This window comes from Camelus bactrianus, chromosome 5, assembly GCF_048773025.1.
Source record: "Camelus bactrianus isolate YW-2024 breed Bactrian camel chromosome 5, ASM4877302v1, whole genome shotgun sequence".
Classification (NCBI taxonomy): Eukaryota; Metazoa; Chordata; class Mammalia; order Artiodactyla; family Camelidae; genus Camelus; species Camelus bactrianus.
The window spans coordinates 43,319,763-43,344,869 of NC_133543.1; the positions used below are offsets into that span (position 1 = coordinate 43,319,763).

A 25,107-nucleotide genomic window follows, 5' to 3' on the forward strand; every position below is an offset into this window, starting at 1 on the left:
AGAGCCATTCTCTTTGTGCCATTTTGAGAACCATCATTTCTGAGCGAATCCTGGCACTATAACGGTGACTTATGGCCTGAAGCCTTGGTGTGAAGGGAGAGTTGCTTCTGGTTTAACTGGCACATCCTATAGGAAAGTCCTTGGATCCTGGAATCCTGAGACATGGGAAAGGAACACTCAGGAGACATTTTCAGTAGAAAATAATAATTAAGTCTGCCAAGCCTTGATTATCTTATTTTTAATATCTGTATGCTTCTGAACTTTCAGACTGTTTCTAGACATTTTTTTAGTTAAAATAATCAAGTAATATATAATACTCAGTTACTCAGGAGATGGAATTAATTTTTTTCACACTTACCCTTAGAAATGGAAATATAATTTAAAGATCAAAAAGTTTGACTTTGAAGTAAAAATTTCAAAATAAGACATCCAGTTTGGTCAGAAGTCAGCAAACTTTCTCTGTCCAGGGCCAGGTAGCAAATATGTTGGGCTTTGCTCTGTGGTCTCTGTCACAGCTGCCCAGCTTTGCTGTTGTGACACAGAGGCAGCCACAGATAACACACAAACAGATGAGCAAGGCCATGTCCCCATCAAACTATTTATGAAAACTGGTGGCAGGCTGGGTTCAGCCCAGAAGCCATAGTTTGCCAACCCCTGGTTTAGGTAAGTAGATGCCTAGGCCATTTGCATAGATCATTATTCTTCCCAGGTCTATGATTAGACAGAATTAAAGATTACAAAAAAACAAAAAAATAAATTTTGGCCATTTTAATCCTTTTTGCCGTGAAGCTGCTGCACTTGCTGTGTTTTAGTTTTTCCTTTTCTTTTTTTAATAATAACAAATAAATAGGCATATAGCAAGACCCAGCAGGGTTCCTGACTTGGAATCAGTTTGAAATTGAGTTCAGAGTGTGTATTGTTGTGGCTTTGAAGTGGTTTTAATATGAATTTGGGTAGGCAATTATGTTAGAAATATCAAGCCATTTTCAACTGACTTCATACCCGCTGTGCGATGGAACTGATGGAGCAAATGGGTTTCTTTAGCCTTGAAGATGACATGCGGGGCTGTTCTGAGTTTTAAAGCCGGTGCTTTAGTTCCTCGTAAAAGCCAGATTATTATTCTCCAGCCAGCTCTAGATCTATCCACAAGACTCAGCTTGCCTTAGGAACTGCATCGTTTTCCCGTCTGATTTCCATTACACTTTGCATTAAAGTATCTTTAGATGAGAGATCATTCATGAAATGGTTGTCAAAAATACACAACAGAGGAAATACTCTGATGTATTAAGATCGATGATTATCAGTTTGGCCGTTTACAGATCTCTTCCTGTAAACCTGGCTTCTCTCTTACTGTGTGAAGTTCGGGTTGCAGACGCCTATGCGGACAGCGAGGCCAACAGGTGTCCATACTGGTGTCCATGCCGGTCAGTGTACTGGTTCTAGCCACAGCCCTCGTTCAGCAAGATCCTTATTCATCTCTGGAAAAGCACAGATTTCTCTGATTTTTGAATCCTAGAAAGGGAAGATGAAGGAGGCAGCCCAGAGGTACCAGTACGCCTTAAGGAAGTTTCCTCGGGAAGGATTCGGAGAGGACATGAGACAATTCAGTGAGCTGAGAGTTTCCCTCTATCTCAATCTGTCTCGCTGCCGAAGGAAAACAAATGTAAGTGGTGGCCTCTCAGTCCAGTCCTTGAGCAGTAGAATGTCTTCATGGTGGTGAGGGCCTGCCCTTGCACAGACCAAATACAGGACCTCCCATCTGGTGTGTTTGCACTTTTCTGTGAATCTGGCACATGGGGAGCTGCTTGTCTGGGACCGTCCTTAGATCACTGTCACCACCCACCTCAAGGCTTTGAGAGAATGCACTTGGGGACAGTTTCTCTGCAGATGCAGATGGCTCCTCGACCCCTGCCCAGCTGCACGGTGCCAACATCATCATGAGGGGCCCATCCCCAGATTCAGAAGGAAAGGTCATTGTAAAGTTGGACACAAATGTGTTAAAATCTGCTTGGTATTATTAGGTTTGCTCAGTGGGTATGCCAGGAACCGGTTGATTTGTAATTAATAGTAGTTGACTCACAATTAACTTGTAACTAGTAACTAGAGTCGTTTCAATACCACTTTATTTCTTCCTTTTTTTTTTTTTTATTTAAACTTCTTCCTCCCACCACCAACTCTGTTGACCTGTCTGCTTCTGCGCCCACATGCTCCGACTGCCTTCCTGCTACCGTGGCCACAGCGTCCCGGCCCGTCTCTGAGACAGGCACTTCTCATGTGTGGGGTCCCCTCTGCCTTCACCCCTGGTGCACTGCTGCCACCACCATCCCCTACCGCTCTCTTGAGTCACCAGTTTTTGCTTCTCTGTTGGATTCCTCTCCTAAGAACATTAATAAGCGTTAAGTGTCTCCTAACTTCAAAAACCAGCTTCTTTCTCCACTTGTGTCTCAATTCGCTAACCTTTAGAACAAAATTCCTATAAAAAGTTGCCTGTAATCATGTTTCAGTGCTGCTTCTGACTCATGTATTTAAATATTATTACCAGGACTTCGGCATGGCAGAAGAATTTGCTTCCAAGGCTCTCGAATTGAAACCAAAGTCCTATGAAGCCTTTTACGCCAGGGCGAGAGCGAAGAGGAGTAGCAGGTACTGTGTGGGGTTAGATACATGACGGGGGGAGCCTTCTGGTGTTTGTTTCTCTAGTATCAAAGCTGCTGGTTGACTTCAGGGGCTTCTGAGTCATAAGCATCACTCAGTGCCTCCCATCCCTTTTAATGCTGAATCGGGAGCTCCTGAGAGGCACAGCCGTGGATATCGTTAGCAGCGGCTTAACTTTTATTTTCTCTGGACATCTCAGTAACTATTCCTGCCCCCACCGCAGTTGACGTTCCCTGTAACATCCCGTTCCTGAGGAAGCCAGCTAGAGGCTTGAAGAGGTGGGGATGGGGGTGTCGTCTAGGGTTTGTCTGCAGGTTGGCCTGGTGAGAGGGCTGGAGGAGGTCACACTGAGAGGGTTCTGATGCCCCCTGCTCTGTGCCGGCTCTCGTTCCCAGCCAGGGGTCTTTATAGACACAACAGGGCCCTGGAGCTGCACAGATCCAGGTTAGAATTCAGTTCTCCCACTTAGCTGAGAACTCTGAGCTGGTTCAGTGGGTCCCGTCCACCACAGTGTGCAGAACCCACTCAGCTACCCTCTCTTGTCTTTCCGCAGAGCTCTGTTAGGAACAGTCACGTTCAGAGCTAGTTCTTACCTTGCTTGTGATCGCATCTTCTGTTTTCATATAAAGGCAGTTTGTGGCCGCTCTGGCCGACTTGCGGGAAGCCGTGAAACTCTGTCCCGCCAACCAGGAGATCAGGAGGCTCCTGGCCCGCGTGGAGGAGGAGTGCAGGCAGCTCCAGAAGACCCAGCAGCAGAAGCAGCAGGGCCCCCCACCAGCCCCACCTGCCGACTCAGACAATGAAGAGGACGCGCCCACCCCTGGCCTGAACGACCTCGTTCACCTGGAGGAGGCAGAAGAGGAAGACTCTTCTCCACAAGAAGAATCCGTTTCCCTCGCTCCCAGGCCCCAGCCATCCTCATCTGCCCCCTCCCCATACATCCGAAACCTTCAAGAAGGGCTGCAGTCCAAAATCAGGCCAGTGTCCCCACAGCATCGGCCGGGAGGCAGCAAGCCCCTGCGGGAGCCCGTGGCACAGCCGGGGCTGGTGGTGCAGCCCACCAAGCAGGCGCAGATCGTGAAAACCAGCCAGCACCTGGGTTCCGGACAGCCGGGCATGAGACACAGTAGCTCCAAAATTCAGGTCTCGCCTCAGCATCCCCCTCCGAGTCCCATGCCAGGCAGACTCCCGGCCGCCCCCGCTGCTGGAAGCAGAAGCCAGCATCTGGAGGGAGCAGGAGCTGCTGCTGGCCACTTTGCAGATCGGCTGGGCCCCAGCCACAGCGCCCAGCTGCAGCACGGTGAGAGCGATGCCGCACATCCCTTACCAGGCAAGGTCAAGACGGCAGAGAGGCTTCTACCTCATGCCGCCGTGGCTGTGGACATAGGCCCTCTAAACCCAGCGGGGCCGGTGAGCTGCAGCGACGTGCGCCACCCAGCTTCCCTCACTGGCTCGGGCTCTTCTGCTTCTCCATCAAGCAGCATCAAGATGTCAAGTTCCACCAGTAGTCTGGCTTCAAGCAGCAGTTTTTCAGATGGCTTCAAGGTCCAAGGACCAGATGCTCGAATTAAAGACAAGGTCGGCAGCCAGATTCAGAGTGGCACAGCTGAGCACAGACCGCGCAATACCCCATTCATGGGCATCATGGATAAGACGGCCAGGTTCCAGCAGCAGGGCCATCCTCCCAGCCGCCCCTGGCACTGCCAGGTGCCAGAGGGGCTACTGACCAACACGTCTTCTGCAGCTGGCCTGCAGTCCTCCAGCTCTGAGAAGCCCTCTCTCAAACAAGCAGGAGGATATAGTAGCCAGGCCAAGACCTGTTCTGGTTCTACCCTGGGTGGAGGGGTCCACAATGGGGCACAGGTAAAGGAGCTAGAAGAAAAGAAGTGCCAACTTCCAGTCCACTGTCAAGATGGCAGGATCACTAAGACAGTTTCTCATCTGTATCAGGAAAGTATCTCTAAACAGCAGTCTCATATCAGCAGTGAAGCCCACCGGAGTCACCTCCCTTCAGCAAAACCAAAGCGATCATTCATAGAATCAAATGTGTGAGCCTTAAGAGAGACCCATTTGTAGTATTTGGAAAACAGTGTGTTGACTCCTGGTAGTAATTAAGTGGTTTTTCATGACAGAAATTACATTTTAGCCATATATATTTTTCCCCCTCAGGAGTGGATCAGATGCCATTGGTAAGTTAAAAATGTGGGGTTAGATGTCTCTGATAGACATAAGTCACCAGAAATAAGAATGCTAACCAGAATTGAAAACTACAATTACTTATGCCTATTAAGCTAAAAATTTAAGACAACCAAGAAGACATTAACTCATGCTTTTCTCTTACGAAATTGTTTGGTTTTATCACTTTTCTCCTACTGTTTGCTATGTGGTCAGATCATATTATTTCTTAGAGAATGTTAATGCCTAGTGATAGGTTTAACTCATGACATGATAGCCAGGTGATGTGTTCTGGAAACGATGGAGTTTTCAAGTTACAGTTCCATTGAGTCAGATCTCAATTTATTTATTTATACATACACACACACACACATATATATATACGTGTGTATACACACACACACACACACGTAGTTGACCCCTGAATGACATGGGGGTTAGGAGCGCCCCCTCTGCAGTCAGAAATCCACATCTCACCTCATAGTCAGCCCTCTGAAGGATTCCACATCTTTGTAGTCAACCAACCACAGATCATATAGTACTGTAGTAGTGATTGAAAAAAAAAAAAAAAAGCCGTGTATAAGTTGACCTGCACGGTTCAAACCCTTGTTATGCAAGGGTCACTGTGTGTGTGTGTGTATATAAATGAAAGACCTGACTAATTTTTAGCTGAATATAAGTGTGACTGTAAATGTCATATAGCTGATTTTTTTGTTTTTTTTTTTAAGCAAAATACAAGAATATCCAAGTATCATTCCCTTCATAGCAATTCTTTTAAAAAGATTAAACACCGATTTCTGTGATATGGTTCTCATTAAAAATATTTTTATAGCACCTTTTTTGGAACTATATTCCTGCTTCAAGGTGTTTTTAATATTTGGCAACCGAGTAAGCCATTTGGAATCATGATTGGTGGTCAAGTTGAATTTGGGCTAAAATACTAAGAATATAGCATTCTTGGTGACATATAAATTATCTCTCAACTGGTTCCCAAACTGCTTTTAATGATAGCTCTCCTGGAACAAGCTTTCCAAGGTCCCTTAAGGACACTATTTAATTTGGACACTTAAGGTATGGCTGGTTGTTGTTTTCATTTTATTATACAATCATGACTTTATAGTCACATATTGTACATAGGAAATAGCCAAGTTGTATTCAGACTTGTAAATATAACTATCTCAAGTAGTTAATCTCAAAAAAAAAAAAAGTCATATATTTGCATGTTCTTTTTTAGGCTTCGTCCACGCTGGTTATTGCACTGAAAGATAACATTACGGCATGCTAGCAGTATACCAGTAACAGCACTTTATTTCATTTATATGTAGACCTTTGAGGTGCTACTTAAGTCCAAATCGATGTATTATTCATTTGTAAAGATAAGGTACAAGGATGAACCTTGCTTTAAAGGTATTTTTATATGAAAATGGTGTGCTGTTGGAGGGTGTTAAAATGCTAGTTTGAGAGGGGTGGGAGTGCATTTGTTTTGTATGTTGGGATGTGAAATTTATTTTCTACAATTGGGGAGAAGGAAATTCTATATTTACAGAATGTTTTAAAAATGAATAGTTGTAATGAAGTTCCTGTGAGCATCATTACGGGTTTTTACGAAGAGGAATCATCCAGTGTCATTCTTCAACATTAGTTTCTGAGTGTGTACAGTACTTTGTACAGCTTTATCATTTTTTATAGGCTTTTCATGAGTTCTGCTTATAATGACTATGGCTTATTTATTGTTTATTGTTTTCTTTAATATTTGTGGAAGTCCTACTCTTTTGTTATGTAGTTTTGTTTCTGCACAACTACTGTATTTTTCCCTATGGAATAAAGACTATTAATAGAACTTGTTTTGTGTTGAAACCAGTGGCTAAGGAGAGAATATCCTGATGCCCGCTGTCTGCCTTGCTTCAATGCTGGGTGCTCTCGTTACCCTACAGAAGTGGAAAGCCTGTTTTTACAGTAATGCTATGAAATGCATATTTAATTTTATTTAATGATTTCAGAACAAGAGTGATGGCTTCTAAAAATCCCAAAATACTCAAGGGTCAAAATTAGTCTTTTTGCCTGAAATGAGAAGAATGCAACACTTTGGCAATACACTGAACACAGTGCTAATGTGAAACTGTTCTTCAGCACATTTGTATTATCTTTCAGTTGAAAGTGTGTATTTGTCTTCATACCCACCTATTTCAAAGAGTATGAATAACGGTGAACATTAAACGGTCGTATTGTGATAAAATCCTGATTTGGAATCTTAAGCCTAAGCAACTTCAGGTTATTGTGTGGTTACTGCTACTACTAGCAAGGCTAAGTAAAGTATTTCCAGGCCCTCTTGAAAGCCAAATATTTAAACTAAGGTAAAAAAACAAAAAAACTGAAGTGGGAGGGGAAAAGTCTATGAATAGATAATTCTTGTTGGATGACTTTTACTGTGAAGCTGCTAGTGTGAGTATTGAGTATTGATAGCATTTATTGTACATTGTGATTTTGATATATTTTTTAATTGAACTATAGTCAGTTTACAATGTGTCAGTTTCTGGTGTACAGCATAGTAGTTCAGTCATACATGTACATACACTCGTTTTCATATTGTTTTTTGTTGTAGGTTACGACAGGATATTGAGTACAGTTCCCTGTGCTATACAGAAGAAACGTTACTTACCTATTTTATATATAGTGCTTAATATCTGCAAATCTCAAACTCCCAATTGATCCCTTCCCATCCTCCCCCACCACCCCAGTAACCATAAGTTTGTTCTCTATGTCTATAAGTCTGTTTCTGTTTTATAAATAAGTTTGTCATTTTTTTTTTTAGATTCCACATGTAAGTGATATATGGTATTTTTCTCTTTCTGGCTTACTTAACTTAGAACTGACAATCTCCAGACACGGTCCATCCATGTTGCTGCAGATGGCATTCTTTTTTATGGCTGAGTAGTAGTCCATTGTATAAACATACAACTACTTTATCTGGTCATCTGTCAATAGACATTTAGGTTATTTCCATGTCTTGGCTATTGTAAATAGTGCTGCTGTGAACATTGAGGTGCATGTATCTTTTCAAATTCAGTTTCCCTCTGGATATATGCCCAGGAGTGGATTGCTGGATCATACATATGGTAAGTCTATTTTTAGTTTTTTGAGTAATCATCATACTGTTTTCCATAATGGCTACACAAAACTACATTCCTACCAAGAGTGTAGGAGGGTTCCCTTTTCTCCACACCCTCTGCAGCGTTTATTGTTTGTGGACTTTTGAATGATGGCCATTCTGACTGGTGTGAGGTGATATTTCATTATAGTTTTGATTTGCATTTCTCTGATAATTAGTGATATTGAGCATTTTTTCATGTGCCTATTGACCATTTGTATGTCTTCATTGGAGAATCTGCCCATTTTTGGATTGGGTTGTTTGTTTTTTATGATTAAGTTGTATGAGCTGTTTGTATATTCTAGAAATTAAGCCCTTATCAGTCTCATCTTTTGCGAATATTTGCTTAGTAAAGATATTTGGTCCAGTTACCCCAGGAAGTGCAGTCTCCTTGGGAAGCTTCTTGTCATCGCAGCGGGCAGGCAAGGGTGCTCCGGCCTAGTCCTGCACTGACGGTGGGGCCCAGAGAATGCAGTGGGCCGGTGGTGTCCCTTCCTCTGGATGGTTCTGGATTTGGTTTGTCTAGTTTTTTGTTTGCTTTTATTTGTAGGGAGAAGGCATTGTTTGGCTCTGGGTTTGTTTCTATGTAAAAACAGAAGCATTTCACTTTGGTAGATTACTGGCATCTTAGTTTTCAGCCATTTAATTTAACAAGAAGCTATTCCTAGTGACACGCAGAAAAGAAAATCACCTTCTTTAACACATTTAACAAATAACCAATCTTTTATTGTGTTTTCTATCAATGACTTCAATGATTTTTAGTAATTTTTATGTGAAAACCAGCCAGCCTCCTTTGGAAAATAAGTATTATTTTATAGAAACAAAAGATATCTGGTCCAATGGCTGGGCTCTATCAGTTTTAAAAAGCCTTTTGTTAGTGTACTTTTTCTATAGAATACAATAGATAAACACCTGGAACATGTTCCCAACGTTTTTTGGTCCTCATGAGTAAGAATGTGAGATGTATGTGTAGTATGAAAAACAGAATACTCTTCTAGAATCAGATTGTGAATCCTAGCTGTGACCCAAAGGAAATAAAATTCAGTAATACGTTAGAATGACAGAAATTTTACAAAGCAGCAATTACAAAGAGCAGGTACTTGGGGATTTCTGTGAACATACAGCATATTAGCTATAAGTTTACAGAACATTGGAAAAGACTGACAATATGTAGGACAATGTACAACTACATTGCTTTTCCCCTTTTATTTCCGTGTTTTCAAACTTGAGAACAGCGAGGGTTTGGGGGTAAACACAGAAGAGTCTTGGTCCCTGGCTGCCCTTAGAGTTTATTTCTAGCAGGCTTTCTCACTAATGGCTTTCATTACGGTGAAGAGCTTGTGACAGGAATGGAGAGTCAATACCACCTCACCTTCCTGAAGTTGAAGTTTTCTTCCGAGTGAATGCTTAGCAAGGTGTTGTATTAGCTACTGGTCTATTGTGTAAAAATATACAGTCGCCTAGCTAAGAATATTATGTGGGAACTTTTAAGAATTCTGAACTCTATAAAAGGCTAATTTGCCTCTTTTATGTTTCAGCAAAGTCAACTTGACATATCTGTGATAATTTATTCCATCTAACTTGTACCTAGGTTTAGACAATGGGGGAAAATCATTACCACCTTGCAAATTTAGAATCTAACAATACTGGTCATTAAATATATCAAAAGTGATTTTTCTCAATTTAGTCATAAACAAATCTATAATTATTTTGCTACAAATTCTCTTCACAAGGATTCCAAAAAGTTTATCAAATGAAGGGCTATGCACTAGGATTTAAATATGTTCTATTCTAGGGGAAGGTATAGCTCGTGCTTAGCAAGCACGAAGTCCTGGGTTCAATCCCCAGTACCTCTGTTAAGATAAATAAACAAACCTAACTACCCCCCCCCAATAAATATGTTATATTCTAGATTATTCTGATCTTTGGCTGTAATAGAATATGATTTACAACAAGAATAAGTTTGAGCACTGCAACTTAAAGTCAAAGTAACTTTATTTCTCTATAGGTTAAGATTTTTTTCACTAGTATAGAAAGACATAGTAAAAATAAAAAAGAGGTTATATGTGTTATTTAGTCCATGTTTCTGAGGATGAAAATAGTAAATTTTTTTACAGGTAACTAAATTTAAGTTTACCCTTTATCCTTCTGTTTGGGTTTTAATAATGTCTGATTAGTAATTACCTTTAAATCATTCAAATGAGATGACTGAAAATTTAAATACAATACTAACAATTTTATATTTGATGTGTCTCTAGCCATCGATCAATGGCCATTTTCAGAGTCCTATTTGGTGTAAGTACCACTGAAGGAAGAACAAGGTTTGTCATGGGACTTGTACGCTTCTTTTTGCTGATCCAATTTTCCATTGCTTCCTTTTCATATGAATAGCCATCTAGGAAAAAAGAAATATACACAAATTATTTGCAGTGTAGAAGTTAAGATTGCTAAAATGGGTATTAAAAACTCCATTGCCAAAAGAAAGAAAAAGGGATGGCCATCTGCAAGCCAAGGAGAGGGGCCAGCAGAAATCTACAGACACCTTGATCCAGGATTTTTAAGCCTCCAGAACTGTGAGAAATAAATTTCTGATGTTTGAGCCAAAAAAGAAAAACAAAACCATTGTTGAGGCCTTTATTGTGATTTAAATGATAATTCTTGTCTTGCACCACTACTCCCAAAATACTTCGGCCTCAACACCCCAAATTCTACCATCTTAAAATGCATTAAGATTGCACAAATACACCTTAAACAGTGTCAAAATATTACTGATTCTTTTTGAATACACAACATCCTGAGAAAAGGATCCCATCAAGAATTCAGATGTGTAGTGTGAAGAAAGAAAGGAGCCGGGCAGAGCAGAGTGGTGGTGAGGACACAGTGCCCCGTCTTAGCTCTGGGTGTGAGCTAACGTGGCTGAAGGTGAGAGCAGAGAGCCTTAGGGGTAACTTGGCAAAACTTTCTGGCTCACTGAGAAGTCAGGGAAATATACAGAGAGGTTACAGAGCTCACCTTAATAAGGACTTGACACCAAAGGGATTTATGATGCAAAAAAAAAAAGATCTACTGGCTAAGGTTTTTAATACATGTTCTTACAAAATTGTTTCCTTTGCACATGTAAGAAAGGTTGGGGGTTTTTGCTTCACTACTTTTCTTTTTTATTCTTGTAGTTCTTCCTCTTAAACTGAAAATCTTAGTTCCTGAATACATGTATGCTTTAATCTGAAAAGCATACAAACTGTTTCAAACTAACAATACCAATTTGTTATTAACATAAGACTGAAAGATTTTAAAGATTTTTCTCTGGCTCTTTCTGTCACCAAGATAAATCCACCAAGGTTGTCTAACTGAAATACTGTGTTTAAGAATCACTTGAAAAAAAAATTCTTCTGACTATATTACTTGACAACTAATTTGGCCCATTTGCTTCCCTTTTTATCCTCCCAATCTTTAGAGACTGATTTGTTTTTCATGATGTATTTAAGTGGTTTCAAAGTAAAAACTAAAAACAAGGCACATTAAGGGGAGTCTCTGTCCAGCCATGTTCTCTCCCTTCCCATACAGGTAACCGTGTCTATTAGTTTTGTTTACCCTTTGTTTCTTTTTCAAAATAGAAGCAAATGTATGTGTACACACATATACATTCTTACATAAAAGCTGGAATGCTCCACACTGCTTTGTACCTGGTTGGTTTTTTACTTAACTGTACCTTTTGTATTCCCCCTACAGTACTCGACTGTATGATATACTGATGGACACCTGGGTTGTTTCCAGTACCTTTTGACAAGTAGTGAGTCCCGCAATAAATAGCATGACCATCTGGGAGAGAGGACTGCTGCATCAGAGAGTAAATGTATGTAGTTTTGCTAGCTATGCCAGTACTTCCGTAGGGGTTCTACCATTCTTCTCTAGCAATGTTTATGAGAGGGCTGAAAATTTCCCCAGAGCCCTGCCTAGAGAACATGTTGTCAAACCGGATTTCCGCCACTCTCCCGTGAGCAGTGGTGTACACTGGGAAGTTCTAACTTACAAGGGAGAGAGGATATCTTTTCCTATGACTAAGTCATTTGCTTTTCTTTTTCCTGTGAACTGACTTAGTATTTTTGCTCATTCTTCTATAAGGTTCCTCTTTTCTTCATTTTGGAAGTTTTTTTTTTTAAAGATGTAGCTCCAGGTGGACAACATAATGTCTATACACACACACATTGCAAAATGATCACAATACGTCTAGTGTAAACCCATCATTAAACAGTTACAAATTCTTCCTTTTCTCATGATGAGAAACTTTTCAGATCTTCTCTCTTAACTTCCTAATACACAATACAGTATTATTACCTGTAGTCACCATACTGTAAATTACATCCCCAGGACCTATTAATTTTATAACTAGAAGTTGTGCCTTTTGACCACCTTCAGCCATTTCACCCATTTCCTGTCCCCTACCTCTGGCAAGCACTAATCTGTTCTCTGTATCTGTAAGTCTGATGTTTTGTTTTAGAGTCCACATGTAAGTGAGATCATACACTATCTCTTTCTCTGACTTATTTTACCAAGCACAATGCTCAGGTTCCATCCAAGAGCTCATAAAAATTAGGACCTCCTTTTTTATGGCTGAATAACATGGCCGTTGTGTATATATAAATTTTTTCTTTTTATCTATTTATCCACTGATAGACACTTAGGTTGTTTACATGGCTTGGCTATTGTACATGATGTTGCAATGAACATGGGGGTACAGGTATCTTTTCAAGTTTGTAATTTTGCTTCCTTCAGATAAATATCCCGAGTGGAATTGCTGGATCATACAGTAGTTTTATTTCTTTGAAGAACCTCCATACTGTTCCATAGTATTTATATTCCCACCAGCTGTGTACAAGGCTTTGCTTTTCTCCACATCCTTACCAATACTTGTTATTTCTTATCTTATTGATGAGGGCCATTCTAACAGATATGAGATGATCGTGCATCTTATTGATGAGGGCCATTCTAACAGGTATGAGATGATTGCGCTGTGGTTCTGATATGCATTTCCCTGATGATTAGTGATATTAAGCACCTTTTAATGTGCCTATAGCCATCTGTATGTCTTTGGAAAAATGTTCAGATGCTCTGCCTATTTTTTAATCCGATTGTTTGGGTTTTTTGCCAAGTTGTGTTAGTTCTTTGTAAATTTTAGATAACTCTTAACAGATACATGATTTGCAAGTATTTTCTCTCATTTGGGAGGTTGCCTTTTCATTCTGTTGATGGCTTCCTTTGCTGTACAGAATGTTTTTTTTAGTTTGATGCAGTCCGCGCCTTGTTTATTTTTGCTTTTGTGCCTTTGCTTTTGGTGTCACATCTAAAAAATCATCAGGACAAATGTCAAGCTTACTACCTATGTTTTCTTCTAGGAGTTTTACAGTTTCAGGTGTTAACATTCAAGTCTTCAATCCACTCTGAGTTGATTTTTGTGCTTAGTGTAAGACAGCGATCCAGTTTCATTCTTTTGCATACGATGGTGCAGTTTTCCTAACATCATTTACTGATGAGAGACTATCCTCCCAACATCGTTCACTGAAGAGAATCCTTTTCCCACTGTATATTTCTGGTTCCTTTGTTGTAAGTTAATTGATTATATATGTGGGTTTATTTCTGGGCTTTTCTATTCTGTTCCATTCGTTTATGTGTCTGCTTTCATAATAATACCACACACAGTTTTGATTACAATAGCTTTGTAATAAAAGTTTGAAGTCAGAAAGTGTGATGCCTCCAGCTTTGCTCTTTGACTTTCTCAAGATTGCTTTGGCTATTTTGGGAGTCTTCTGTGGTTTCATACAAATTTTAGGACTGTTCTATTTCTGTGAAAAATGCCATTGCCATTTTGATAGAGATTGCATTGAACCTGTAGATTGCCTGGGTAGGATGAATGTTTTAGCAGTTCTTATCCGTGAACACAGAATATCTTTCCATTTACTTGCATTATCTTCAATTTCCTTAATATCTGGTAGTTCTCAGTGTACAGGTCTCTCACCTCCTTAGTTAAATTACTAGGTATTTTATTCTTGTTGATGCAATGGCAAATGGGACTGTTTTCTTAATATGACTAATAACTTGCTACTAGTATATACACAAAAATCTGTTGTCTCTCTGTAGACTTTTGTAACTTACAACTAATCAATGAATTCAGTAAAGTTTCAAGTTTTCTGGTGGACTTCAGGGTTTTCTATATATACTGTGTCACCTGCAATAGAGACAGTTGTACTACTTTTCCAGTTTGGATGCCTTTTGTTTCTTTTTCTTGCTGGATGCTCTGGCTAGGACTCCCAAGAATATGTTCAATAAAAGTGGCAAAAGTGTAGGCACCCCTGTCTTGTTCCAGATCTTAGAGAAAGAGATTTCAGCTTTTCACCATCAAGTATGTTAGCTGTGGGCTTGTCATATCTGGCCTTTATGACGTTGAGGTATGCTGCCTCTATGCCTACCTTGTTGAGTTTTTTTTTTTTTTTTATCATAAATGGGTATTAAATTTTGGCAAATGCCTTTCTGCGTCTATTGAGATTGATTTTTGAAGCTGGGACACAGCAGGTTAACTGAGGCTAATCAGCCTATGATTTATATCCTTCATTTTATTAATATGATATATCACATTGATTTACAGATGTTGAATCATTCTTGCATCCCTAGAATAAATCTCATCTGATCATGGTGTATGATCCTTTTAATGTATTGTTGAATTCAGTTTGCTGATATTTTGTTGAGGATTTTTGCATCTATGGTCAGCAATGATATGTGGCTTGTAACTAACTGTCTGTGGTGTCCTTGTCTGGTTTTATTATGAGGGTAATGCTGGCTCATAAAATGAATTTGGAAGTGTTCCCTCCTATTCTGTTATTTTCAAGAGTTTGAGAAGGACTGATATTTTTTAGATTTTTTTTCATCTATGGAATATTAACACTTTTCAATTTTTCTACTTATTTCTTTTGGATTTTGAGTCCAGGTTAGGAAGTATCCCTATTTCTAGATTATCAGGGAATTTACCTACATTTTCTCCTGGGATTTGCAGAGGTTTCATTTTTTATGTTTATATGTCTGATTTATTTGTAACTAATTTAGACATATAGTATGACAGATGAAGCCAGTTTTATCCTTCTCCATATGACTAGTTGTCAGAATACCACTTGTTTAAATTACTTATTTTTCTCACTGACTTAAAGTCTCATTTTTATTATTCATGGAATTTTCAAAAGCACTTGGATCAGTTTCTGGATTTTTAAAAATTTTACATGAGTCTGTTCATGTACACACCACACTGCATTCTTTAAAGAGGCTCTGTGACATGTTCTACTATCCGGTAGGGCTCGTGATACTCCTCTTGATTTTTATTTTCTATGTTATTTATTGTGTGTTCTTTCCAACGGAATCTAATAATCACCTTCTGCACTTCTAGGAAAAATTCCTAATAGTGACATCCCCCAGACGTGGAGCCTTCCTATCTGTCAGCATGCTATGCTTTCTATTGTTTCCAAGTAACTTTTCAGGATGTTTGTGCAGTAAATTTTGGGTATTTCCTATGTCTAATATTTTATTTTTATTTACATGCACATGAAGACTTTTGATTCCTCATTGATTTAACTTGCTAATAATTAGCCTTATTTAATCTACAGTGTCTCAGTTCAAAACCCATCCAGGAAGCCGAACACTCAGTATGCTGGGAGCCAGGATACTGCAAACCCCGTTTCTGCTTTGCCAGCTGGCTCCTTGTTAAATATTGCAATGGGAGTCCTCCAGTGGAGACAGAAACAGGGTGAAGGTTCCTATCAGTGCTGTGCCTGGTCACGGCCCTTCACTTGGAAGAGGTAACTCTTTACGCTCTCCACGTTTTTTGTTTGCTTCATCGTAGGCACTGCCCAAATGTGTCTTGCCCTTCTCGCTTTAGAGGAACAAGCTTGTTAGAGGCCTGAGATCTGTTCTGAAAGACCATGTGAGGTTCTAATAAACTCAACTTCTTCCTCTTGTTCCCTGGGTCCTAGAGCTGGCAGATGCTGGCTGCAGATACAGTTACCACCTTTTGTTTTTGAGATTTCAGTCACATACCATAAAATCCACCCTTTTAAGTAAACAATTCAGTGGTTCTTGGTATAATTCAGAGTTGTGCAACCATCACCACTCCCTAATTTCAGAATATTTTTTTTTATCACTCCATAAAGAAACTCTGCACTCATTAGCAGTCACTCTCCTCTCCCCCATGACCATTAACCTACTTTCTGTCTCTATGGATTTGTGTATTCTGGACATTTCCTACGCACAGAATCATCCAATGTTTGGCCTTTGTTGTCTGGCTTTCACTTAATATAATGTTTCCAAGGTTCATCTCTGTGGCAGGTATAAGTATTTGTTCACTTTTATAGCTGATTGATATACCATCTTTTATCCATTCATCTAATGATGGGATATCTGGGTTATTACCACTTTTTTGCTATTACCAATAAAAGCTGCTGTGAACATCTATACATATTTTCAATTCTCTTGGATATATAGGAGTACAGTTGTGGAGTCACGTGGTAATAACTATGTTTAACTTTTGGGGGAACTGCCAAACCTTTCAACAGCAGCTGCAACATTTTCCACTCCCACCAGCAGTATTTCTGCACATCCTTGCCATCTTCCATCCTTTTTGATTCTAGTCATCCTGGTGAGTATGAAGATGATATCTCACTGTGGTTTTGCTTTTCATTTCCATAATGATATTGAGCACCTGTTCTAGTGCTTATCAGCTATTTGTACATCTATGGTGAAGAAAGTTCTATTCAAATCCTTTGCCTGTTTTTTCTATTTTTTTAAATTGCAGTATAGTTGCTGTACAGTATTGTTACAGGTGCACAATAGTGATTCACAATTTTTAAAGGTTATATTCCATTTATAGGTAGCCTAAACTATTGGCTATATTTGCCATATTGTACAATATATCCTTGTAGCTTATTTTATACCTCATAGTTTGTACCTCTTAGTCCCCTGCCCACTCCCCTTCCCTCTCCCCACTGGTAACCACTAGTTTGTTCTCTACCATCTGTGATTCTGCTGCTTTTTATTATATTCATTAGTTTGTTATATTTTTTAGATTCTATGTATAAGTGCTACCATACAGTATTTGTCTTTCTCTTTCTGTGATGCCCTCCAAGTCCGTCCATGCTGCAAATGGCATTCTCATTTTTTATGGCTGAGTAGTATTCCATCATATGTATGTGTATATATGTGTGTGTATATATACACCATATCTTATTTATCCATTCATCTGTTGATGGACGCTTAAGTGCTGTTATGAACAATGCAGTGCATGTATCTTTTAATGTTTGTGTGGTTTTTTTGGATATATATACCCAGGAGTGGAATTGCTGGGTCATAGGGTAGTTTTATTTTTAGTTTGGGAAACCTCCATGCTGGTTTTTTGCAGTGGCTGTAACAGTTTACATTGCCACCAAAATTGTGTGCTGGGGTTCCCTTTTCTGCATATCCTCACCAGCATTTGTTATTTGTATTCTTTTTGATGATACCCATTCTGACAGAAGTGAGGTGATACCGGATTGTGGTTTTGATTTGCATTTCCCTGGTGATTAGTGATGTTGAGCATCTTTCTTTGTCTCTGCCTGTTTTCCACCTGGGTTATCTGTCTTACTATTGAGTTGTAAGAACAGTCTCAGCAGGAAAATATACTTAGTTTTTATTTATAAAAAGCTGAGTATAATGACCCTCAATCTTAAAACACTGGCCTATTACTGATAAATAATATGCATGTTAATATTACTACGTAAAATATCGTGAGTTTGCCACCAGGCGAGATAGGTCTGAGAACAGCATGTTTAACATTCCAGGTGACGGGCCCACTTTTGTTTTTAATTTCTTAGTTACAGTCCATTATGGTGACATAATGCTGTCTGTGTTACTTCTGGTAATGATGGTTGGTGCTAAATATGGTTGATATTATGAATGTCCAATATGTGTTTTAAAAGGTGTATTACATTTTGGACTGAGGTATAATCAAGTCTGTTACTGTGCTGTATTTCTCCTTACATTGTCTGTCTGTAGTTTCTGCTTTCTGAAAGTCATTGCCGTATTTAGAACTGCATAGCTAATAATGGTTATTCTCACTAAGAACTGTGGTCTTCAGTATTACTATATAGTATCCTGTGTCATTAAAAAATGTTCTTTGGTCTGAATTCTATTTTTGCAGGCAAGTATATATAACCTATAGTTAGTTGCAACTGTCTCATTTTTGTCTATCCTTTTATTTCTAACCTTTCTGAATCCTTGTTTTAGGTAGTACTGTGCTTTGGTAGCTGACCTCAAATCTTTCATCTTTAAAGATGAGATAAGCCAAATTGTTTATTAATTATTACCAGTGTGTTTGGTAATAGTTCTAATATTTTTATGATAAATCACATATAAATTCTTTTAGGAGCTGGCTTCCTCCATCTTGATACTTAGGGAGGTTTGTATTTGGTTCTACTGGTTTACCTTTACACTAGTATCTTTTTAAAAAGAAGAGACCAAGAATACTATTTGTGTCTGTTGGTTCCTTACTGTAAGTAATATTCAAATTAGCTAGTATTTTTCTCTCCTCCAGTGTCTAAGTTTCAAACAGGCTTGAATCAGTTAATGAATGAAAAATTATATTTTCTAGTCTCCATTTTTAATAGTTGTGTTATATCTACAATGTTAGAGAATATTATCATCATATAGTATTTCATTACCTCCAATTGACTTTCTTTATATGAATCATTTTTCCTTGCCTGCCTGGGGGTGGTAGCAGTGAATAAAATGTCAACCCCTTCACTCTAGGGAGGTGCAGGTTTCCAGCCACAGGAAAGTCAGTCACACTGGTCAGTTTACCCTAAAGTTTACCCTAAAGTTTAGCATCAGTTTCTGTGGTATTATAAAGTAGTGATCCTACTGGTGACAATCTAATGTTTCAGGGAGTATGTTTGACAGAGGAAGCAAGAATTCTACCGAAGTCCATCCCAAAGCAGTAAATGGGATATCAACGTTACAAAGCAAAGACCACGTCCCCACCCCCACACACATGGCCTGTCAAGTGTGAATGAACCATTGTAACTACCACAATTACCACTAACAAACAATTTGGGGTTTCTTTAAAAAATTCATGCCTGAGGTTTACTATAACATTTGAAATGAAACATGTAACAATAGGGGAAAAAATTGACAAGTTTTGAAAGAAAATATATAGTGCACATTACATTCAGTATTAACTTGTTTGTTTTCATTTTTAATTGACCTAAAGATTTAAAAAATTTTCACCCAAACAGTACCATCTGACTCTTGCTGTAAACCAAGATTATTACTGAGTTGACAAATCAAGAGCTGTACCAGATAGCACTAGAAAGTAAACAATATTTAATTATCTGTATTCAAAAGATACTACCTCAGAACTGTTATTATATTCAGATCATTAAGTTCTGGTAAGATACCAAAGTAACAATACTTATTTATAAGATTTATTCATCCTATACACTTCTATTTCCGGTAATAAAGAAATCCCCAAAGTTCCTGCTACATTATATTCAGAAGTGGTGACTAAAAAGAACTATCTTTTAACAGGGAGTGCTGACTTACAGGTTTGAATGGCTTTGCCCTAGTGAAAAGTTCAAATGGAAAATATTAGCTCATGGGCCTGGGCTCTGAATTAATAATACATCTCTTCTCCAAGCTGTAAGCCCACTGCTGACCACCTGCTGTCCTGAAAAACGGACAAAGTCAGCCCAGCCCTTTGGAGCGATATGCCCTCTTCCCACACTGGACTTCCACAGGTAATAACTGACTGAATGACAGAAGACAAAAGAACAGGATTAGGATCCCACAAACCTCAGAAAATGAAAAGAGATACAACTTGTGAGTATTTCTAAAATGAGAATGAGTCTACGAGACAATGTACCATGAAAAAGAAATATTTAATATTCCTACAGCTAACTGTATCAAGACGTCCCAGGGCACTGTTACTTATATTTCCTTATATAATCTGCACAAGCTTACTAAGAAATTGATGCATGGGCTGAACAAATTTCCAAGGTCACACAAGTAGGGAGTGACAGAGCTGGGGTTTAAACACAAGCAGTCCTGTTCCAGAACCTATGCCTCTTAATCTACATGCTAAATCAGATTTCCAAAAATGAGTCGACATTTTGAAAAAAAAATCTCAAAAGTGAAGGTTAAACAGTGTTAGGACAATGCAGAGTAGATGACTGGTAGGCATGTCTGAGAAAATTCCCAAGGAAAGCTCAAGAGATAAAGTGTACAGAATGAGAACAGCTGAAAGTTTTCCAGAATTGATAAAGGTACAGAATTCCATTCAAAAAGCAGTGTACCCTAAACAAGAGGAGTAAAAATACATAACAGAGAGAAATTGTCTAACAGTGTGTTCTCTATATACATCACTGAGATAAAACACTGAAGGCTTTAGAGAAAAATCAAAGTAGTCAGATAGGGTTTACTAGGTTTTTACAATTGTGAAATGATAAATTTCAGTATGAACACCTATTTTTCTAAAAAGCAATATAAATGAATTAACATTTAAATGTTCACAATAGACCTAAAAGGAATAAAAGACAAGAACAGATGGAAAGTCTGCCTAGTGCAAAGCTGTCATTCCTACTCCTCACTCCAACCCCAAATTCACATTTAATTTTTAGATTTTCTGTAATTCTAATCAAAATGTGAGCTTTTTTTTTTAAATAACTAACAAAATGATTCTAAAATTTATCTGGAGGTCTAAATGGACAAAAATTGGACAATATTTAAAAAGAGATAAGCATAATTAAAACTGAAAATTATAAATATAAATTTATCTGACAGGAATGTTTAAACAAGTGTACCAGAATATACTGTATGACTGAGGATTTTTTTCTACAGAATCACTTGGAGAAACGTCTTAACAGAGTAAGGTAACTTATGGCACATCCATACAATGAAATTCGTCTAGCAGCTGAGAATGTAGTTGTGAATATACTGACAAGGAATACTATCTGATATATTAAGGAAAAGCAATTTTTTAAAAAGTATGTATCATCCCATTTGTCACAGAATAAAATTATAAATGGATAGAAAATATGTGAAGACACAGCAGAGCACAGGGCCTCCATGTTGTCAGAATGCTCACTTCTGTGTCGCTGCACATTCACAATTTAAAAGGACGTATGTATTAAAATGTGTAGGGACACTGAAGTACAGGCAGAACCAGATCTGGGACATTTTTCTGAGGCAGTTAATCCAACAGGTGTAAGATACAGGCCTTCCAAAACACCAGGGGGAAAAGAAGCCAAAAAAGACATGTAATCAGTTCAGGAAAGAAGAGGGGGAAAGGAGTTAGAAGAAAACACAAATGAATTCATTCAATTCTATTACAGATAGGACTGATTAAAAAAAATTTATTCAACTGCATCTTTTCCACAGGGAACACTTCCAAAAGGAACACAGGAAGGCTAAAAATAAATGAATGGATGGTGACTCCCCAGGGATTATGCTAAGCAAAAAAGAAAAACTAATCCCAAGAGGTTATTTACTGTATAATTCCATCCACGTCATATTTTTGAAATGACAAAAATTCTAGAGCCAGAGGACAGACTGGGATGGAGGGGGAAGACAAGGCAGGTGATGGATGTAGTTATAAAAAAAGCAATGGGTGGGGGGCCTGTCCTTGTGAGTTTGGAGCTATTTTGTCTTGACGGGTGGTTGATACTCAGCCTTCCAAAAGGGACAAAACTGTATAGAACTAAATACACACAACCTCGAAGAAATCTAAACAAGATTTGTGGATTGCATCAATGTCAACACCCTGGTTGTAATATGCTGCCAGTGGAGCAACTAGAAGAAAATGAAAAACAAACACAGGCAGTACTTAAATATTAGTAAGGCTATGGGCAACCAGAATTCTCATTCACTGCTCGTGGAAGTGTAAACTGATTCAACCAACCTGGATAACTATGTACAGCCACTCCTAGGAATATACCCAATAGAAATGCATATGTATGTTCACAAGAGAAAAAAAGTGATTAAAGGTTCCTGGCAGTTCTGTTTATAATAGTCAACAATGACTACCAACAGTAGAATGGATAAACTGTAGTACAGTCACATGAGAATGAACAAATCATACAAACATGATACTTAATGAAAGACACTACTAGACCCAAAATAGACATACTTTCTGAATCAATTTAGGAGTTCAATGAAAATGTGCTTCTGATTAATGTTAAGTCTGAATGCTGATTACATCTTGGATTTTCACATACTGAAAAGTCAAGAAAAGTACAGTTATGTTTTTTTAAATAGACTGAAATACAGCTATTTAATGCAGCTATTTAAAAAACAAGACAGCCAAGATAAAAATGAATGAGACAAATTTCAAGACAAAATACATTAAATGATGCCAACAAGATATTTTAAGGTGATAAGAAATGTAAACCTCCAAGAGAGAACACACAAATCTAACCTTAGGAATGAACCTATTAAAAATTGAGGTTTGAATTCGTAATTAAATTTCTGGTTAAAAAATCCTACAAAAAACTTCACTGATAAGTTCTACCCAACATTTAAGGGAAAAAATAGTAGCAATAATAATACAAACTCAGAAAATAGAGAGGGAACACTTAGGAAATCATAGAAGAATAGAGCTGGAGGTATCATGCTCCCTGACTTTAGATTATACTACAAACCTACAGTGATCAATACAGTATGGTACTGGTACAAAGACAGATACACTGATCAGTGGAGCAGAGCAGAGAGCCCAGAAATAAATCCATGCACTTACAGTCAATTAACCTATGACAAAGGAGGCAAGAATATATATAATGGGAAAAAGGCAGTCTCTTCAATAAGTGGTGCTGGGAAGACTGAACAGCTACATGTAGTATAATGAAACAGAACATTTTCTCTCACCACATACAAAAATAAACTCAAAATGGTTTAAAGACCTAAATGTAAGGCCTAAAACCACAAAACTCCTAAAAGAAAAACACAGAACACTCCCTGACATAATTCATAGCAATATTTTTTGGATATGTCTCCTAAGGCAAAAGAGATAAAAGCCAAAATAAACAAATGAGACAATTAAATTTAAAAGGTTTTTGCACAGCAAAGGAAACCATCAACAAAAAGACAACCTATAGAATTTAAGAAAATATTTGCAAATCGTGACTAGTAAGGGGTTAATATCCAACGTATATAATCAGCTCATACAACTCAATATCAACAAAACAAACAACTCAATTAAAAATGGGCACACACACATAAAATAGAATACTACTCAGTCATAAAAAAATGAAATTTTGGCATTCGCACTGGATGGAGCTGGAGGGTATTTTGCTTAGTGAAATAAGTCAGAAAAATAAATACTGTATGTTTTCACTTATATGTAGAATCTAAAAAAAGGCAAGTCAAAGAATCTATTAGTAATAATAGCTTTTTTTTCCATAAACTAAGCAAATCACAAAACAAAGTCAATTTTACACAATCCAGTGTGAAATATCAAGCATTGGAAATTGAAATTTTAAAAAGTAGTATTTACAAATTTGTTATAAAAAATGAAAAATACATAGGCATAATATTAGCAAAATATGTGCAAAACCTACAGACACTGCTACAAGACCATAAAGAAGACCTAAATAAAAACCTGTATCGTATTTATGCATTGGAGCTGTCAATACCAAATTGATCTATAGATTGAAACACCAAAATCCTGGCAACCTTTTATACTGCAATCTACAGAACACAAGCAAGTGGAAAGACATCCTATATTCATGGACTGGAAGAGTTAATAATGCTATATTGTCTGTACAATTTAAGTGATCTACAGAATCAATGCAATCTCTATCAAAATCCCAATGGCATTTTCTGCAAAACAGAAAAATCCATCCTAAAATTCATATGGAATCTCAAGGGACCCTAAAGACCCAAAACAACCCCGAGAAAGAACAAAGCTAGAGGCTTCATACTTCCTGATCCCAAAACACATTACAGAGCTACAGTAATAAAAATAGTGTGGTACTAGCATAAACACAAACACATACATCAATGGAACAGAATAGAGAGCCCAGAAACACACCCTCACACATATGGTCAAATGATCTTCAACAAAGGTGCCAAGATTACATAATGGGGAAAGACTGCACATTTTTCAAATGTCCACTAAATATTCTCTTCAACATACGTTGCTGGGAAAACTAGATATCCACATGCAGAAGAATGAAGTTGGATCCTTACTTTAACCATAGACAAAAAAATCAACTCAAAATGGATTAAAGAACCAAGTATAAGACTTGAAACTATAAACCTCCAAGAAGAAAGCATAGGCGAAAGCTCCATGACATTGAATTTGGCAATTATTTCAAATTCCTGTGCCTTGGATATGACACCAAAAGCACAGGCAATAAAAGTAAAAACAAGACAAATGGGACTGTAGTTGTCCCTACGTATCTACAGGAGATTGGCATTTATGGGGGGGGGCCCTGGAACCAAAATCCACAGATGCTCAAGTCCCTTACATACAATGGCATAGTATTTGTGGATAACTTTTATGCACATCCTCTCATATACTTTAAATCATCTCTAGATTATATATAATACCTAATACAATGTAAATAGTTGTGCATACAGTGTAAATGCTATGTAAATAGTTGTCAGTGTGCAGCAAATTCAAGTTTTGCTTTTTGGAACTTTCTAGAATTCTTTTGGAAGCTGTGGACACTGAGGGCTGTGTCCTTAAAACCTTCTGCACAGCAAACAAAACAACAGAATGAAAAGGCAAACTACAGAGAAAATATTTGCAAACCATATATGTGGTAAGTTAATGCCTAAAATAAAAATTTCTAGGACTCAACAACAAAAATAGCCTGGCTTTTTAAGTGGGCAAAGGACTTGAACAGACATTTCTTTAAAGAAGATATACAAATAAATGCCAATAAGCATATGAAAAGATGCTCAACACCACAAATCATTAGGAAAATGCAAATCAGAAATGCAATGAGATATCAGATCACACCCATTAGGATGGCCACCGTCAAAACAAAACAAAAGAAAATAACAAGTGCTGGTGAGGGTGTAGAAAAACTGGATCCCTTGTACACTGCTGGCAGTAACGTAAG

The 25,107-nt window shown here is 38.1% G+C and overlaps 2 protein-coding genes across 14 annotated transcripts in view; one reads left to right on the plus strand and one right to left on the minus strand.

The window, feature by feature from the left end:
• Positions 1–6,670, plus strand: part of TANC1 (tetratricopeptide repeat, ankyrin repeat and coiled-coil containing 1) — a 206,469-nt gene extending 199,799 nt beyond the window's left edge. For all 10 annotated transcript variants that reach the window (XM_074363727.1, XM_074363733.1, XM_074363734.1 and 7 more), the window contains 3 exons: positions 1,517–1,663; positions 2,543–2,643; positions 3,285–6,670. In XM_074363727.1, the coding sequence (XP_074219828.1) occupies positions 1,517–1,663; positions 2,543–2,643; positions 3,285–4,707 (1,671 nt within the window). In that variant the 3' untranslated portion in view covers positions 4,708–6,670. The remainder of the gene's footprint in view (positions 1–1,516; positions 1,664–2,542; positions 2,644–3,284) is intronic.
• A 3,285-nt stretch (positions 6,671–9,955) lies between these two features.
• Positions 9,956–25,107, minus strand: part of WDSUB1 (WD repeat, sterile alpha motif and U-box domain containing 1) — a 57,461-nt gene continuing 42,309 nt past the window's right edge. For all 4 annotated transcript variants that reach the window (XM_010971357.3, XM_074363737.1, XM_074363738.1 and 1 more), the window contains one exon: positions 9,956–10,373. In XM_010971357.3, coding sequence (XP_010969659.1) covers positions 10,216–10,373 — 158 coding nt within the window. In that variant the 3' untranslated portion in view covers positions 9,956–10,215. The remainder of the gene's footprint in view (positions 10,374–25,107) is intronic.